The 18036-nt window shown below is 43.3% G+C and overlaps 1 protein-coding gene across 1 annotated transcript in view; it reads left to right on the top strand.

Annotated features, from left to right (window-relative positions):
- The window catches only part of ISPD (isoprenoid synthase domain containing), a 103084-nt gene extending 90959 nt beyond the window's left edge, over positions 1-12125 (top strand). Inside the window, exon 10 of the mRNA XM_015421586.1 lies at positions 11474-12125. Within this exon, the coding sequence (XP_015277072.1) occupies positions 11474-11578 (105 nt within the window). The 3' untranslated portion in view covers positions 11579-12125. The remainder of the gene's footprint in view (positions 1-11473) is intronic.
- Positions 12126-18036: the final 5911 nt, after the last annotated feature.

Genomic DNA, 18036 nt, shown 5'->3' with positions numbered 1-18036 from the left:
GGTGCTTCTGCCTGTCAGAGGGGCTGGTGCACACTTCCGGTGATGTCAGGGTGTGTGGCATATGCTAATAAGTTATGCTAATGAGCTCCTGCAGCTCTTTTTCTACGAAATGACCCCTGGATGTATCTTTATCTACAAAGTACATTAATTAATTAATTAATTAATTAAATGTTTCTGTGTGTTTTCAGTGATGCTGGTTTTCTTCATTAAAGAAATCTGGTGGGTCTTCTAAGCTATAACTTGGCCCAGTCATCCAAATAATTTACAGGTCATTGTCCTTTTATTCATTAAAACATTTATGTTGTGCTCCCTCTGCAAAAATCTGCTTTGTGATGTGGGTTTCAGAATATTTTAAAAAATATAATAGTCACATTTGAAAGCAAAGATAATAATTCATTTTACAAAGCATGAGAGAGCAGAAAAGTAAAATCTTTGGGGATATAGAAAAATCTGAAATATTCATTATGCACAATTTTAAAAGTAATTATCCAAATTAAAAACTAAGGCAGCAGTAAATTAAAATAAAATAATCCATCATTACAGAGGGGGAAGAAAAGGAAAAACCTTATATATAATCCCCTAAGAATAAATAAGTATTATGTTGGAATAGTACAGCTACATGTCTTTACAACTAAGACTACACAATGCATTACCAAATGCATTGTACAGAATACTATCTCCTTATTAGCAGACTACCTCTTTGAAGCAAGTAACATTTGCAGAACCTTTGATTTAGCTGTAGTCTGCCAAAATAGCTGCCAATCTAAATATAATAGTATAAGAGAGTTTTATAGGTGAAAAATGCTTATAATTTTATTTAGCAAGAAAGCTAAACCTTTTTTTTTGCCTCCCAGCCATTATGGCTTGACCCCAGAGAAGTATAATTTTTGAAACTAGCTCAACCTAGGTCAGCATGCAGTCAGAACTCATGTTGGTGTCTTCTGATGGCCAAATTCCATGTAGGATTTATTGGGAGTTGACTGGAAAAATAATTAGTGGTGATGGAAAAAATTAAAGGCTACCTTTTCCGAAGTAGGAGTAATTATATTTGTGCAGGCAACCTGACACACTGGCATATCTGTCCTGACTTGAATTATCCTACTCTGCTTGACCACCCCTGCATTTCAGAGTTCGATGTCCATTCTGGTTTAACCTTCTGGTGGTGCCTATTCTCTGTATTTTGCCTGACACCTCCTCCTTTTCAGCTTTTCCACACAAATATTTAAAATGTTGTTACATTTCTTCTCCACTGAGAATGGATTTGAACGTGTACTTACTATGTTTGTTTTAGATCGTAAAGCAATAATTTTTTTAATGACAGTGACACAACATTAAAATCAGATGCAGTAACTGTACTGTTGAGTCCACTTTGAATTATAAGATTTGCCTTACTTTAAAGAAAAGTAGACTTTGGGAATCTACTTGTATGACTGACAAGTTCTCAGACTGCTTTCTCTTGAAAATTACATCCAGATGATGTGGTAAAAGTTTTGTACTTTGGTATACATATGTATAGTAAACCACCCACGTAAATAACAGTGCAAATTATCCCTACCCATGAAGATAGATTTTACAACAGGATCTTTCCTAAACTGGGTTAGATGAACTAGCGGTTTTTTAAAAATGATGGTTTTTTGAGGGGTATGTGGGGGCGATAACCACAGAATTCAGCAATACATAGGAAAGAATAATTGTCAGGATCATTGCCTTTTTGGTTACAGGTTTTTCTGATGAGTGAAACAATTTGCTTTACATTATCCATAAGCATCACACACTAGAATGCCAGAACTGCAGAAGTGGCAGTGGGTGGTCAATAATGTGAGATAATTGGTGTAGGATGAAAACAAGATCTCTGCTGCTTACTTTGCTTGCTTGTCCTTCTGTGCACTGTGGCTTACAGTAAACCTTTCAAATAGGGAAGCCTGTGAAGTTCCCTGTGTTTGAATATGCAACTCCCTAAACATCACCATGAGAATTTCTAACATGTTGAACAAAAAGTGCTTTTGTGGGCATGGGAAAAAGTTGCAGTAGACATAATTGCCTGCATGATCTTTATTAAGTCAGGTTGGACAGCGAGCTTCATTCAACAGAAGTTCTAGGAATTGTGGTTTCTCTATCAAAATTCCATTGGGACTGAGTATTCACCTACAGGTTCATCTGTAAACAAGAAAACCAGTTTAAACGTTTCTTGATATGCGCACACACACATTTAAGGGTCCAGAATTCTTTACAAGCCTCTTACAAAAAAGAGCTGAATATATAATTATGAGGACACAATGAAAAATGTTTTGCATAATTGCTTTTAACCCTGCAGAGAAAGTGCAGGTTAGAGTTTCATTGATCTGTCAGCACCCTGAGGGTGTTCTCTTGCACTGACTATCATTTACCATGAATGTACCAGCATGCTGTGAATAAAATAGCAGAGGGAATAGAGCTAGATTCTAAATCCCTGCCAAGTGCAACTGTAGCAGAGAAAGTATCATGGCTATTTTGTTGCATGTATTCCAAATCCTCTGATGATGGTTTTTGGTTTAAACTTAAGCAATTGAAGACTGGAGCTCAGTGCAGCAAGTAGTCAGCCACCATATTAAAACACGACTTTCAAAATGAATACTACTTTACTGCACAATCCTATTCATATCTACTCAGAACTAAGAGCCAAACTAGTGTATAGAAGATCATGGAGTCACAGAGTTGGAAGGGTCCATACAGGCCATCCAGTCCAATCCCCTGCTCAGTGCAGGATCCATAAGCATCACATGTCATGGTACATTAGACCTTGGGATTAAGTCAGGTTGGGTCACATGTGCCATCAGGTTATACATGCCAATGGGGGATATTCCCAAGGACACGGGATCAATTCAGAAAGAGCGCTCGGCTGGGGGAGGTTGTTTGCCCTCATACAGCTCTACAATGGGGCAAGCCACAACACACACACATACACTGGCTTGGAAAAGCAGCATAGGAGGGAAGGCTAAAGCCCTTCCTCCCCATGCTGTGCTTCCAATTGGGCCTCAGCACACTTGGGAACATTAGTTCTCCATCTGCACATCTGATCACAAGTTGAGTAGGGGGAACCCTGACCCAACTTGTGTCAAACATATGACCTAATTTGGACATGTCTCACTAGGTTCAGTGCTGCTTACTGTCATGTAAGCATGGCATAGGATTGCAGCCTTTACGGTGCCATCCTAAACAAGTCTTCTCAGTCTCCTAATTAGGTCTATTCAATGGGCTTATCCCCAGGAAAATGTTTGCACTGTTAAGACATTTGTACCAAAAGAAGAACCACTAATTTCCAAACAGCTGTAGAATACAGAGAAAATGATTGAGGATGGTGTGATTTTTTTGGTCATGTTGGTAACACTGATGCTCAGACACTTTTGTGTCATAAATTATCTTGTAAGATAAATGATAGAAATTGAGGATGATATATAAGAATCATATGGAATTAACAGCAATCTAGGATCAGACCAAAGGTTGATCTAGTCTAACATACAGTTTTCCAGAGGGCTTCCCAGAAACATTATTTTCAATTTCAACCTTCCTTGAAGGAGCACAAGTCACATAGTTGGTATCTCCACCCCCCCCCCCCATTCTGCCTGCATTCCTTGGGGGAAGGTTGAGGAAGAAGGTGATCCTGATAAGCCCAGAAGCAGTGAGAGAAGGCAGCACCCCTCCCCTGCTGCCCTCCACTTTTTCATCTGTCTCCTTCGCGTTATGAGACCTCCTAGAACTTGAACATATCAACTTAATGTTGACAATGTTGTCAATTCAGTTAGAAAGAGAGCACCAACTTCAAACAGAATGTCCCAGCGTTGCTTTGACTCCAACATGCAGGGGTCTTGTTGTAGAAAAAGAGCTGCCGGAGCTCATTAGCATAACTCATTAGCATAACTTATTTGCATATGCCACGCCCCCTGACATCACCGGAAGTGACAGAAGGCCACACCCCCTGACATCACCGGAAGTGTGTCAGAAGGCCCGGCTACTTACCCTCCTGCTTCATCCTCATTCCCAAACGGAATGAGGATCGAAGCAGAGGGCGGGGTAAAGAAGGGGGCGGGGCTTCACCACGTGACCGCCCCGCCCCCTAGAGGTTCTCTTCCGGAGCTCCGTACCTGAGAGCTCCCCCCCGACTAGAGCCCTGCCAACATGTATCTCTCACTTTTATTTTTCCGCAAAGAGAAGCAGGAGGATTTTAGCCAAAGGAGAATAATTCAAGAATAATTGTTTTCAAGGCTCAGCTGTGATTTTGAAAAGGGTGCAATTTGAAACACATTTTGGTTGGTCCTCCTAATATAAAAGGTATTACGTGGCTTTTGTTTTGGGATTTTGCTTTGGTTTAGTGTGGCTTCCTGCATCCTCATTAATTCAGATGCATATTTTAAAACATACTCAGAGGACAAGGAGACCCAACAAATTTGTTTTATTTATTTATTTATTATGGGATTTCTATCCCGCCCTACCCAGTAGCTCAGGGCGGCTAACAACATACAAATACTAAAACAATAAAATAATTTTAAATACAATAAAAAATTGTTCTCTTTCTTGTGTGTGTTAGGTCAATGTAGTTCAGTTTTTGGAGTACTATACTAAAACATATTGTGTCTATAAGCCTTATTTGGGTAACCAGGAATAAGGCCTGTGACTGTAGCTCTATGTAGATGGCCCATGTGTGTGTTCACTCATCATGCTGGCTGGTAGAGTATGCATTAGTGTGCTGTCCCTGCTCCCACCTCATTCTGGGCATTTGCCCCACGCAGACCATTCAGCAATCATGTGTGTTGGGGGGGGGGGGGTTGAGGCCAGCATGCTTACCTCCCCGCCCAGTGAGTGAACATGCAAACAGGTCATCTACATAAGGCTTGTGAAGCTTTTATTTATTTATTTACAAAAATGTGTATCCTGCCTTTCTGCCCTTACAAGGGCTACCAAGGTCTGCCTAACAATATTTCAAACCACTTAATATGGGATGCTTCCATTGTTGACTTCCAACAAGATAAATATAAATATCTCCATAATTATTTGGTGTAGCCAGTTTGGTGTAGTGGTTAAGTGTGCGGATTCTAATCTGGGAGAACCGGGTTTGATTCCCCACTCCTCCACTTGCACCTGCTGGATGACCTGGGCAAGCCATAGTTCTGATAAGAGCTGTCCTTGAAAAAGAGCAGTTCCTGTCAGAGCTCTTTCAGCCCCACCTACCTCACAGGGTGTCTGTTGTGGGGAGGGGAAGGGAAAGGAGTTTGTAAGCCGCTCTGAGACTCCTTTGGGTAGTGAAGGGCGGGGTATAAATCCAGTCTCCTCCTCCTCTTCTATTTGCTTTATTTTTTGTGTCAAGTGCAATATCACTTGGTTCTCCATTGTCTTGCATTATAGTCATTTGTCCTTAGTTAAGTCCCTAACAATCTGGTCTGTATCTCTTTGTATTGTGTTTATTTAGTTGGAATTAATTTCACTGGTAGTTTTGTGGTATAAATTGTGAAACTAGCTCTTGTTTTATAAAATATATTTCTTGCTCCATCTGCTTGCAATGCTGTGATGGGGCAAGAAACCAAGAAGGAGGGAAAGGAACCTGGCATGTACAAATTTGTACAAGGAGAGAGACCACTGGTCTACATAGCCCAGCATTGTCTACTGTGACCGACAGCAGCTGTCTGTGGACTCCCACCAAGTTTTTCCCAGTCTGCTAACAGAGATAGTTCAACTGCAGATGCCAAGGATTCGGGGTGCACAATTTTTTTAGTGTGTGTTTTTTCATTTTTGTTTTCCATTCATTTTAACGGAAAACACACTGCCAGCTGTAACATTTTCCATTCAATCTGCATGACGGTCTTTGGGATTAAAACTTCACCCAATGTATCATCCTGGCCAAAGTTTAGACAGATGAGGGAGAATCATCCCTGGTATTGTAAGCCATTTACATTTCTGTATGGCAGAGTTGGCACAGATTAGGGTTGCCAGGTCCCCTCATCACTCCAGCGGGGGGACTTGGGGGGCGTTCTGGGGGTGAGTGGGAATGCCCCAAGCCCCACCCCCAAGCCCTGCTTGCAAGAGCAACCACCCGCCCGGCCACCTCTCTTCCTCCCCTCCTGCACAATTTAAAGGGCTTCAGCTGATTGGCGCGTGCCACATGGTCCCTGCCGATCAGCTGAAGTCCTTTAAATCGGGCAGGAGGGGAGGGAAAGGGGTGGCAGGGGGATCATTCTTGGGGGCGGGGCTTCCCCTGCCGGCCAGCTGGCTGGGGGCAGATTGGATACCCCAAAAGTGGGTGAACCCGTGCCCAGACTTGAGGGCTGGCAACCTTAACACAGAGTTGTATAGTATTGGCAGAGTAATTAACACAGCAATGGTGCACAACCTGATTAAAGGTTTATTTAGGAATTAATGTACTTGATAGGAAGGAGAAGAGGCAGAGATAGGATCCTAACTACATCTCTAGCTGAGAGAGAGGGTAAGATTGAGTGTGGCACTTCTGAGAAGAAGGGGGAAACTGACCTAAGAGTAGCAATCTGGAGACAAACTGACACTTTAACAGGAGAGATAGTGCTGACCTCACTATCCTATCTAATTGTCTCTTTGCTGCCCCCTGCAGGGTCTTCTTTGTAAACAAGACATTGCCTTTTCCAACATATGCTAAGAGTGCTGGCAGTGTTGCGTGGTAGAGGGTGATTTACTTCCAACACTCCAAAGAAGGGAGATAGCATAATATAGTGGGCTCAAAGTCTTGCATTTAGCATGCCAAGGAAGGCAGGTTCCATGACAGAACAGGCCGCAGAGGATTGCCTTTTGACCACCAGCAGAGTGCAGAAAAAATGCTTGGCAGAGTTGCACCATGGGGAAAGGAAGATGTTTGTTGGCTGTGAAGCTAGGCTTTCTGGCACCCTTGGTAACACTTTCCCCCCCAAGATTAAGTGCATCGTTTTGAGGGAAGAAGACAGTGAGAACTTTGCAGCAGCAGGCAAGAGCATTCAGGTGCAGTGCCAGAAGTTGCAGGAATGGGGAGGCTCAGTGCGGGCAGCCTTAGGAGCAGAAGTGTACCTACTGCCAAAGGCATTGGCCAGGCTTCCCCAGCCCCTAGCAAACATGACTGCGAGAGTAGCACATAGGAGGACTAGGTCAAGAAGACTTCACTAGGAGGACTCTGGGCACGATAAGGAGAGGTTTGTGGGGAACATCTCTTTTATTAAGTACATCATCAGATGTGAGGGGATCCTTGGCCTTGAGGAGCCCTCTCAGTTTCTTCAATCAACTATTTATTGTTTTTGCTGTTTTTGCATTCGGAGTCATAAACAGCAAACCCTCGTCCCACAATAAACCTCATTCCACAGGAGAACATGGAAAAATTTAAAGGCTGCTACTGCAAAACTTGTCATATGATTTGACAATAGCTGCTAGAAATTTTGCCACACACAGGGTAGTTTATTTTTCTTTGTCTCTAAGTAACCAGGATGATTTTGCTTCTGGATAGAGGAGGTCCTGATTAAATAAAGGGGAGATCAGTTCATCTCTTAGAGGTGAAAATTTGGGACAATCAAGCAGATTATGATCCACAGAGTCAATTTTACTGCTGCCACAATTACAGAGTCGATCTGAGTATGAAATTTTCCTGACACCACAGCTGAAGGTAGGGCATTCAGGCGCACTAGCATGAATGCCCTTCTGTACTTTGGAAGAATGATCTCAGGTAGTTTGGCATTTTTGTTGGAGGCTGAATGCCTACTGAAAAGGTTGAAAATAAATGCACAAGCAAAATAGCAAGTATATAATAATCATATAAGCATAACAGCAAGTATAATATGAATCAATTGGCCAAGGTGCAATAATAAAGCATAATAGAAGCACAGTCTACAGTCTTTCCATGCGTCTACTCCAAAATAGAAGCAAATATCAGAGTCCAAATTGAGGTGTAAGTCATCAAATGTTCTGAGCCATAAAAAGCCGACGTGTAATCCGGATGCCTGATGCCGCGTTTCGAATAATTCTTATTCAAGCATGGCTGTAATGGGACCCAATCTCAAAAACTGGCATATACTAAGCCAGAATGGTCAGTCAAGGAGGATTAAGGGTCCTCTGTGGGCTCTAATCCATGTGCTGTCATAGTGTCCGAGGAGGTTTAGATCTGGGTTTGATTTTAGAGTCCTAATTTTCAAATGGAATGCCCTTCCCCAGGTTGTTGCTCCATAAGACATCAACTATTTTTGCAGGCTGCTCAGAGTCGAAGTCAGTAGGGGGGGTCCAGGGGTAGGGAATGCCACATCTGCTATAGGAACCACTTTTGTTTGAAGGAGAAACCTTTGCTTTCAGATTGGTTGTTTGGTTTGAGGAAAGGAAGTTGATAGGTCTGATCCAGCGTGGCTCTTCTTATGTTCTTACTATGTTTAAAAGAATCATGGTACCATCTCTCTAGGGATCAGGTGAAGGTACAGCTGGGTGGACAGTGGGTCCTACTGTGTCCGTCACTAGTGAGATTTGGAGCAGTCAGCATGCACTGCATAGCGTATGTACTGTCCCTCACTATACTGAGGGAGCCGTTAGTAGGCCCAGCTGAGACTCTGGGTCTTCACAGAACCATGTGATTACCAAAAACCTCCAGACCATGAACCTCATGGTGGAGGGGCTGCAATTCATGGAAGCAGCTGTTGATGGGGCTACCTGGTGACAGACTGTGGCAGCAAAATGTCTTTAGACACTGGGGGATAAGAAATTTGTGCGTGCAGTGGTACTGCTTGACCATAACCAGTGGGACACGGTGGCAATGCAAACCCTAAAGCAAGTGCTGCCACTGCCTCCACGAGCCACATCATCTCTGTCTAAAGGTGTAGGACAAAAGTTGGCAGGATTCCTTACTAGGCATGGGTCAGGGCCAAAGGAGCCCAACTTTGATCTAGAGATATTGGGCCTGGTGCAGAGGGCGAAGGAGTAAATAGCACGGTGACAGAGTGTATGTGTTGGCTTCCATGGGTGACTTGATCAGAGGGAGGAGAGGGAGAGCCACCACCCAATCCATCTGCCCGTTCTGTGACATTGGTGTGGGAGTTCGTTTTCCATTCCTTTTCCTTTAGTCATTAGTGTACGTATTTTCTTTTAGTCGTTAGAGCAGAGGTCCATCAGTGGCTATTAGACACAAGGTATAGATAGGAACTCTCAGTCTGGGGCAAGTGATGCTCTGTATAATTCTTGGTGCTTGGGGGGGGCAACAGTGGGAGGGCTTCTAGTGTCCTGGCCCCACTGCTGGACCTCCTGATGGCACCTGGTATTTTTGGCCAATGTGTGACAAAGTGTTAGACTGGATGGGTCATTGGCCTGATCCAACATTGGCTTCTCTTACGTTATATTCTTATGTATTGCCCCCCTCCTGTGTTTCTGCCTGCCATCTGGTTGGGGTGTCTCTCTTTGTCCTCTCCTTGCTTGCCTCTTGGTAGTTTAATCTTGTAATAACTACTAAAGGAAAGGAAATGGAAGAAAATATCAAAGAATAGAATAGCTCAGGTAAATAGGCACCATTTCAGCTTCTTTAAGCTATGGAACCTTCAGTGTTATTGGTGGGAACCACTCTGTACAAAGCCATCATCACAATTCTTTTCTGTTGCAAGATTCCCCCCCCCGATAATTGATGATTGCATGTTTGTTTAATCTTACCTGATTCTGTGACTTTCATATCCTTATGTAAACTGCCAGACTTCAAGGGACCTCGTAATGGCACCTGGGTTTTGGCCACTGTGTGACAGAGTGTTGGACTTGATGGGCCGTTGGCCTGATCCAACATGGCTTCTCTTATGTTCTCTTATGTTCTTATGAAGTGGGCGCAAATGGAATATGAAATACTAGCAATAAAGCCCGTTGTGAAAGCAATACAACGGGATCTAGAAAGAGGCTCTGGGGGAGTGCTTTTGCTTTGGGCAAACAGTGTCAATTTGCTGTGGTGACCTCAGCAGGGTATAATGACAGAGTCCACTGTTTTCTCCAGAGGAACTGATCTCTGCTACCTGAAGAGCAGTTGTAATTGTGAGTGATCTGTAGCCCTCACCTGGAGATTGGCAGCAATTGTTACCCAGGACAAAATGGCTGGTTTGGAGGGTGGAGTTGGCAACCCCATCTCCTTCCCAGCTAACCATCAACCTACCATTATCTGCCCCTTTGACTTCAGCTGACGTCTGCCCTCCCTTCTGCAGAGCAGTTGTAATTCTGAGTGCTCTCCAGCCCTCACCTGGAGATTGGCAACAATGGTTCCCTATGTGGGACTGATTGGTTTGGTGGGTGGAGTCTATGGCAGTGTACCTGTCTGAGGTCCCACCCCTCCTCAAACCTCACCCTCTTCAGGCTCCATCCCTCAAATCTCCAGGAATTTCCCATCTGGAGTTGGCAACCCTATCAGGACTGGCCCCAATGTGTTTTCTCCCAAAGGCCAAAGTAGGTGACAGGACCAAGCTTAGTTGCCTACCAACAGGCACTGAGGGGAATGTAGGGTTGCCAGCTCTAAGGAGGGAAATACCTGGAGATTTTGGGGGTGGATTCTGTAGAGGGCAGCATTGGGCAGGGGGGCAGAAGGACTCAGCAGGTATAATGTCATAGGGTCTACCCTCCAAAGCATCCATTTTCTCCAGGGGAACTGATCTCTGTCATCTGGAGATCAATTGTAACAGTGGGAGATCTCCAGGTCCCACCTGGAGATTGGCAACCCTAGGGGAAAGTCAGCTGCACAGCAGGGGGTTGAAGAGAATGGTTTGATGGCTGCTGGGCCAAGATTGGCAACAATAGTTCCCCAGGAGCCCCATCGTAAATGCACCAAACAATTCCTAAAGATTTTCCAAAACACTACTCTGTCAATAAATTGCAACACTTTGAATTAGCACCAAAGCTTTAAGAGCTCTCCAGCTGTCACCTGGAGACTGGCAACAGCTTGTCTGGAGTGTGGGCAGTATGGCATTGTATCTGTCTGAGGTCCCCCTCTTCCTCCTCCTCCTCAGACCCCACCCTCAGCAGGCTTCATCCCTAAAATATCCTGGAAGTTTCCAACCTGGAGTTGGCAACCCTATGGGGGGGGGGAGTTTGAGGTGTGGAATGGAGTGAGGTCCAATCAGCTTCCATATGCAAAAGACCTTAAAACGCTGGGCGGGACTGCACAAAGCAGCCAGTCAACCCAGCCAGCGTCTTCTGAGTGGCAGTTCTTCCGGCCAAACACTAAAGGAGTGCATTTTGGAATGTTGGACTACGGCTTTATATATAAGGAGAGATGTGGCAGCAATATGTCCCATTCCCATTTGTTTTTGGTACACAATTCTCTCCCTCCATTCAGTTCTTTTATTCATTTGCATTCCACCAGGGTTTGATTTGTGCTTTATCTCAAAGCTATGGGCCCACCTTATTACTTGTGATTTCTTTTCCCCAGAAAAGTTGTAAATACCGAATGTTTTGAATTTACTGTTTTAGAAATAAAAGGATCTGATTTAGGTATTCTTTTTCCCCTCAGGACAACATGAAACTTGAAGAGATCACTGATTCTGCTTCTGCACTTATCATGGCATTGATTAGAGACAGAAATCCTGCCTTCGTTGGCCAGCTTCTAGTAGCATGAGAGAGAAATGCTAAATTCTTTGCCAAACTTTCAAGCAGGAGTTCTGAAATCTTTTGCTGATTAATGAAAACATGGAATGTTTAAAGTTGCAATTACAATCTAGTACCAGTGTATTTTGAATGTCAGTGGTTATTTAGGAGAGCGGTTTTATGTGAAACAGAAGTTATTATAAGGTGTACTGGGCTTTGTTGAATGTTGCCTTAACTGCCTTTGTACAGAGTATGTGGCTAAAATATGATAGTGTGTTCTAAGGGGCTATCATCGGAGTTATTTATTTCAAAATGTTATGGGCATGGTCCAGTGAAGCACTTTAAGGCATGTTTCTTCCAGTAAGAGATATTTTAAGTATGTATTTAACACTCCCATTTCTATAGACCTTTTCCTATGGGACTCTCAATTCAGGAAACATTTTTAGAGCTCATAGCGATTCAAACAATGTTGCTCTTGTGACCTCTTAGAAATGACCCTTTAAAATGGAACTTCACTATAAATTCATATTAATCAGTGTCTGTCCATTTTACTGTTTCTACACCTTGAAGTATGAAAAATCCACAAGTAAACACATCACAATGATCGTATATTTTGATCTTATGTAGGTTACACCTATGGAATGTCTTATTAGAAATCTGATGTGTACAAACTTACATAGTTATTGTCTTCACTATGCATTATCTCACTCTGTTTCCTTCCCTTAAGAAATTCTGTTTTATATCTTTTTATGCATGAAGCTGATCCTCCACTGGAGTGAATGAGGAAGGCTTCATGGGTTCACGGTGTGCATTTGAGCCTCTGAACCAGAAGGAATCACTGACTTCAAGAGACAAGAGTACAATCTTGCCATCACCCTTAGGCTGACTTCACACTTTATGGAAGAGCTATGGGTATATCTAATGCTGTATTCTTACTTTGAAGTTTATGGTTCATTATTTTTCAGTTCCTACCTGTGAATGGTAATCCCTTGTTGTGCACTATTAACAATTCATTGTCAATAAGTAAACTTCAGTTTTGTTTGTGTGACTTAATGCTTTATGCAAAGGCTAAACAAGCCTCTAAGAGAGAAAAAAACCTGGTTAATGCTTAATAAGTACTGCAGAGTTTTATTTTCGTATTCATTTGACCAGTGTTGTTAGTTCTATCATTTATTCTTTTGAACATCCAGAAGGAAACAACAAATGTTGCTCTGCAAAAATAAATGTTTCATTTTAAAGGGTCATTTCTCAGGGATATCAGGAGCAACATTGTTTATATAGGGATACACATTTTTAAGTTATTGTTACATAAATCCAATATGTTGGATACTAAGAGTGTAGTCCTAAGCGAAGTCACACCATTCTAAGTCCTTTGAAGTGAAAGAGTCTAATTCAGTTTAGGACTGAAGCACAAGAAGAGTTTGGCTTGCACAATGTGTCTCACTTCCTTTTTCCCTGCAAAGCCGCCTAAAGATATGGAGGGACCCTTAGGAACAGCAAATGATAGGGAGTAGGAGGCAACTGGAAGGAGAAACTCACTTAAATCATAGATCCACCACTGCAAGCAAAAGCATCTTCCATTCATGAAAGACAAGATTTGGATCTAACCTTACAGAAGCTAGCCATCTAAAATAATAGAAAATTATAACAACAAATACATGGGATGTTTTGACTGTCTCCCATAAACAGAAGCTGCCACATCCTTGTTGATGTCTCTTCTCTTTTGCTTTTTTGCTACTTTTTGTCTGCTTCACAAAAACGAGTTAGCTGTTTTTATTTTTGCTTGTAACTTATGCAGTTGGGCAGCGCTGGAATTTAGCCTGGTGAAGGACCTCCATGAAGGTCAATTACACTAAATGCTGATTCTCAAGCTGTCTTAATGGTGGGACTGGAAATCAGCGCACGCAGCATGGCAATGTTACTTTTATATCACAATCATATAATAAAGCTTGGTAGCACTGAAAGCAAACATGTTACATCTAATCGCTATCTTCTACCTACTGTTTTGTGCTGGAATAGAAATTTTACAAATTAAGTCTAAAGAATTATACATGAATACATTTGCATTTAAAATTACGGTTCATCGTTGTGGCTTCTGCGCAGGCCCACATGGGGTCTGCATGGTCATCACAGGACAGCCACGAAAGAGCTAACAAGCTTTCTAGAGCCTGTGCGTGCTCCTCCCCACCCCTGTCTTGGTTAATCCCTTTTCCTGCCCAAAGGGTCACATGATGGGAGTGGGGTGAGCACTCTTCCCTCCTTTTGCTGCTGTGAGGAGAGCACAAACCTTTCTTTCCTCCATTTTTCTTCTTCATCGCTGTGAGCACTATTTGCCTAATGACTTATTCAAGATCATAAATCTTAATAGGAACTACATTTGGAGCAAAGGCCAAGTTTGGCCAGGATGACCCAGTTCTGCAAACTTTCCTCCAGTTCAGTAGGGGATGCCAGATCCTCCAGGCTTCCATGCAGTGTTTAACTTCCTATTAGTTACAGGAGCTGTGGTGGCTCAAGTGGTTAAGATGCTGAACTGCAGGCTGTGGAAGGTCGGTACTTCAGCAGTTCGAGACCCGAGTGTGCCGCATGACGGAGTGAGCTCCCGTCTCTAGTTCCAGCTCCTGCCAACCTAGCAGTTTGAAAGCAAGAAATTGCAAGTAGATAAATAGGTACCACTTCGATGAGAAGGTAACAGCGTTCCGTGCGCCTTGGAGTTTAGTCATGCCGGCCACATGACCACGGAAATGTCTTCAGACAGCGCTGACTCTTCGGCTTTGAAAGGGAGATGAGCACCACAACCCTAGAGTCGGATTTGACTGGCTTTTGAGCAAGGGAACCTTTACCTAAGTGACAGAGATATTGGTAGGCCTCATTCTGGTGCCTTTTCCATTTCATCTGCAGTCAAGTGTTCCTAGCCTGACCGAGATGCCCCATGCCTGGAGCCTCTTGCCAGCTGATCCACTTCTTCCAACCATTAGTTATCATTTTTCAACTTAGAATATTAGAGTCAGGCCCCATTGTGCTACCTCTGCTGCAAGGCATCCATGACATTTCCAAGGGAATCTGGGATAAGCCTTTGTCATCCCCAGCTTTGGCTAAGAAGTTAGAAAATGTATGCAAAATCAGAGAGGACGGAGCCAGCTACCTCTTTCAACATCCACAGGCTAATTCCTTGGTCCCAGAAGAACTGCCCACAAAGGGTAGAGCTGGGACACACTCTGCACCTTTAGACAAAGTCTGTTCTTCTGGTGCAATGGGACTACATGTCTCCAGTTTCATTGCTGTAAGGAGCCATTACAAAATGTTGGTGTGGGATCATATGTGTCAATTTGTCAATTCCCTGCCTGAGGATAAGAAACCGCTGATGAGGGTATTACTCCTGGAATGCCAAAAGTTAAGCAAACCGTTAAATGCAGCCAGACATGCAGCTGACTGTCACAGCATAGTTACGGCATCAGAAATTACCCTGCATAGACACTCCTGGTTAAGATCCTACTTTTTCCTGCAGGGTACTAGGACCAAAGTGGAAGACCTTCCATTTGAAGATCAAGAGCTGTTCAGTGCCCAAACCTAGATCATATTCAGAAAAACAAGCTCACTGCTAAGTTATTGGGCATGACATTCTCCACTTCTTAGCCATATAGACAGAGATATCCCCCCAAATCCAATCAAAGGGATCAATCTCCTGGACCATACAGGTTCCCCGATTACAGATTTCAGGCACCCCAGAATCCACAGCAAACATACAGGGCATTCCAAAACCAGAACCCCCAGGGTGTGATCCCTTAGCTCAAGGGGGGAAGCATTCAAGCCAAACCCCAAGGGAACACAACCTCAGGGGATCAGCCCCCAGCCTGACTAGCAAGTCAAATTTTCTTTTTGGACCGGTTGTCCCAATTTTCACACATTTAGTTGTCTATTATTGATGGTCCTTGGGTTATTTCTGTAATAAATAAGGGTTATTTCATTGAGTTTGATTCCATGCCTCCACTCCATTCCACTGTGCTTTCTGCAGCATCCCTGCAGCTTCCTCTCACAGGAAGGTTCCTCCCCTTTCCAAAGGGGCTATTCATCAGTTGTCCTCCACAGCCAATGACAGGGGTTTTCTCCAGATTTTTTTTTTTGCCATCAATAAAAAAGGACAGTGGGAAAAGGCCCATATTGGACCTCAGAGCCCTGAACAAGCACGTCCAAATTTTGGATGCTTTCCCTCCAAGAATTACTACCTCTCCTGCAAAATGAGTCCAGCACGAATTTTTTTATGGCAAGGCCTTTGAATACACAGTCCTCCCATTTGGTTTAGCTACAGCACCTACAATGTTCACTAAGTGCATTTCTGTCATAGTATTATCTCACCTGAAGCTAAAGGGGTGTATTATTTACGCCTACCTCAATGACTGGCTTTTTATTAGTAATCCCGAGGAATTTAGGCCATTATTGGTCTGGTCCAGAAGTTTTCTGCCAACAGGTTTCAATTGCCTAAGGCCATTCAGGAACTCCTAGGCTACATGGCTTTGACTACAGCGGCCATGCCTTTTGCTAGAGTGCACATGAGAACCCTTCAAAATTGGTTCCTGTGGTCTTTTAAGCCTCATTCACATTCTCAATGGAAAAAGTTTTCTACTCTGGTGGTCTATTCCATCTAATTTGACATTAGGTGTCAAATTTTGGATCTGTTTTCACAGATGCCTAGTGGGTTGAGCTCATTGTGGCACTCACACTGTTCATGGGTTATGGTCCAGTTCAGAATCTAGACTTCATATTAATTTGCTAGAACAAAGAGCTCTTGTTTGTTTGTTTCGACATATTCCAGATTTCAGCTGTGACTGAATATAGTCTATTCAGCATTAGCTGAGAGCAGTTTGAGCACAGACAGAGAACTGGGGGGGGGGTTGGCAATGAGGTTTGGGTAGTAGAAGACTCCCATTCAAGCCAAAGGAAAGGGAATAGATCTTCTAGAGAGAGAAGAAGAATTCCTACCTGGTCAAACAGGGAGAGTTATCTCTGTGGAGTACAGAGATCCCTGGTCTGGTTTGATTAGACCAGGGCAGACCTTAAAAGTCAGTTAAAAACTCAAAAAGAGTACTGGTGTTCCAAGAGAAAGGGTTTCGGTACTGGAAAGAGAGTACCAGCCTTCTGGAGACCAAAAGAGTCAGAGATTACTCAAAGTGAACTATAATATTTGGGGAAACACTTGAACAAAAGCCTCACAATATAAAGATCTAAGTAATTGTGAATAATTTAAGAACCTCTTATTAGCCTGATGTATAAGAACAAAAGTCTGTGCTTGTACTAGTTTTACCTCAGCAATTTCAACCAATGATTTCACCTGACCTTTCCCCTCAATGTTAAATAAAATTTGTTATTTCTGATTTTTAAAACATCCCAAGTGCGATTTTCAAGGGTTTATGTTAAAAGGTGATCCTATCCTTTCCCTCAGGTTCCTAGGCTGAGCAAATAGCCAATATATATTACTGACACAGGGTGGGACAGCCAAAGTTTCTTCAGGGGAGAAGAAAATACATAACCAGGGCTGCTCAGTCAGCGAAGGGACAGAGAAATGGAGGGAAAATCTTGCCTCTGGGGGAGGGAAGTGGAAGGTGTGCACCATAGCCACCTTTTCTGTTCCAGGGCGGCAGCAGACGAGCTCACTGGGGGATGCATTCCAGCTATATTGGCATGGCACCCTATTCTACACCTTCCCACCTATTGGTATTTTGTACAAGGTCCTCACGAAAATGGCAAATGACAGGACTTCCTGCATCTTCCTCATTCCATTTTGGCCAATGGGCGTGTGGTACCCAATGTTGTGGAATCTGTCAAAGGGAGTTCACAAAACCTTCCCCCAGCCACAACCTCCTTCATGTAGGTCCTGTTTTACACCCAAAATCCGGTCCTTACGCCTGTCAGCATGAGTGATATGACCTTAGATGGCTACTCTCAGAGGGCCACAGAAGTGATGACCTCAGCAATTTCAACCAAGTCCAGGATAGGAGGCTTTCCACACACAAATGCTGCTAAGTGGAAGAAATTTTCAGATTGGTCACTGCATCAAGATCTTGACCGTGTAAATCGTGCTTTGCCCCGCCCCCCGAAATTGCTGATGATGAAAGACACAGGCTTGGCTTTGTCTTTTCTTAAAGTTCATATGACTTCAATTTTGGCCTTTCATAATACTGTTGGTAATTCCTCGATGTTCTCTGCTCCAGAATTCCGAAAATTCCTACAGTTTGTATAACCTGCACCCTCCGGCTATCCATCCCCTCCCACAATGGAGTTTGTCTCTTGTTCTATCACAATTAATGCATAAACCTTTTGAACCAATGGCAATGTCTGATTTGTCCTTTTTGTCATACAAGACTGCCTTTCTAGTGGCTATCACCTCCACATGTAGGATTAGTGAGTTGAGTGCCCTGTGACCCACCCTTCACTAAATTGTATGCAGATAAGAGCGGGGAATTTCACATTACCCGTCTTCTCCCGGTTTCAAGC

Source organism: Gekko japonicus, unplaced genomic scaffold (assembly GCF_001447785.1).
Source record: "Gekko japonicus isolate JY-2015 unplaced genomic scaffold, Gekko_japonicus_V1.1 scaffold1585, whole genome shotgun sequence".
In the NCBI taxonomy this organism is placed as follows: Eukaryota; Metazoa; Chordata; class Lepidosauria; order Squamata; family Gekkonidae; genus Gekko; species Gekko japonicus.
This window is presented reverse-complemented; position numbering and strand designations above follow the sequence as displayed.